Source organism: Nicotiana tomentosiformis, chromosome 1, assembly GCF_000390325.3.
Source record: "Nicotiana tomentosiformis chromosome 1, ASM39032v3, whole genome shotgun sequence".
Taxonomy (NCBI): Eukaryota; Viridiplantae; Streptophyta; class Magnoliopsida; order Solanales; family Solanaceae; genus Nicotiana; species Nicotiana tomentosiformis.
This window is the reverse complement of record NC_090812.1, coordinates 33,499,677-33,501,103: the sequence shown is the minus strand read 5'-3', so window position 1 is coordinate 33,501,103 and position 1,427 is coordinate 33,499,677. Positions and strand designations below refer to the sequence as shown.

General features: G+C 38.6%; 1 protein-coding gene across 1 annotated transcript; it reads right to left on the bottom strand.

Moving 5' to 3' along the window:
* Positions 1-595: 595 nt before the first annotated feature.
* LOC138905415 (uncharacterized) lies at positions 596-1,144 on the bottom strand. The gene has a single exon (XM_070193940.1). It carries the CDS (start codon positions 1,142-1,144, stop codon positions 596-598), a length of 549 nt encoding a protein of 182 aa, XP_070050041.1.
* Positions 1,145-1,427: the final 283 nt, after the last annotated feature.

The window sequence follows — 1,427 nt, the reverse complement described above, 5'->3', positions numbered from 1 at the left end:
CCGCTACTGTATTTGTTGTCTCATGCACTTCCTTTCCACATACATATATCACATCTCCAAGCTCATTTTTAAAGCAATAACCTATAGAACTTCTGCCCGGATTTCCCCTTGATGCTCCATCCGTGTTAACTTTTATCCACCGCTCACTAAGCATCTCCCAAAGCACCTTATTCACCTTAAATTTAGGAGTGTAATTTTCCATCATGTGTGACACATCCGGCCATCTTGATGGTACATTTTGCAACCCCGGCTTTCTGAACTTGACAAGTGATTAAATGGTGTTGGATACTTGATATATGACCCTACTAATAGACACAACATCCCCATACTTGTAGCTATTTCTCCTCTTCCATAAATCCCACATAATTATACAAGGTAATGCTTGAAAGATAGGCTTTTGTCTAGGAATTACATCAAATGTCTAACACTTCACCACTGTTTGATGCAAATTTAGACCGTGTATTGATACTCCTACAAAGGAGAGAAAATAATGCCATACTCTTCTAGCTATATATGACTTGAAAAACACATGTTCTCTTGATTCCTCATCTGTATTGGCACAACACCAACACTTAGAAGGCATGAAGTAACCCCATCATCTAAGTGTATCATCCAATTCTAGTTTTCCTTTCCATACTTTCCACAAGAAGAAAAAGATCTTGAAAGGAAGTCCTTTAACCCACATGTTCTTGTATATAATACTAGGATCATCCCTTCTTCTAAGATATTCCAATGCAGACTTCACACTAAAATCCCCCCTAGTTTCTAGCATCCAGTACGAAATATCTAGCTTCTCACACTGCTCTGGAGGATTTATGTTTTCCAGAATATGTAAAGCTAGTTCTTCCGGCAGAATCTCCATAATTTTATCCACCTCCCAGCCATCTTTATGGATTACATCCCTCATATTACGAACCTCTTCATCACAATAAAAGTGAGGAGGAGTAATGAAATAGAGTGCACCCAAGCCTGCCCAATTATCAATCCAAAATAATGAAGATCCCATTCGTATTTGCCACAAAATTTGATGCTCAACCAACTCCCTACATTCAAGCCTTTTCCTCCAAACATGTGATCCATTTCTCCATGGCAATACCATTGCATTCAATTTTTTGCAGTACTTCTGACTCATAAAGGGCTCCATAAAGTAGGTTTCGTTCTAAAGTTTTACCAAAGCTTGCAAAACATATCTTTGGATACATCATGAAGAGACCTAAAACCTACTCCCCCTTCCTCATATGGAAAGCATAGAGTGTCCCAAGATAACCAATGTCTTCCCATTGTATCCACAAACTTACACCAAAACAATCTAGCCAAAGGTTTGTGTAATTTGTTGATAACAAATGCAGGTGGATTAACGGCAAATAGTAAGTGAATCGGCATACTTTGCAATACATGAGCGATCAACACTGCTCTTCCTCCAATAG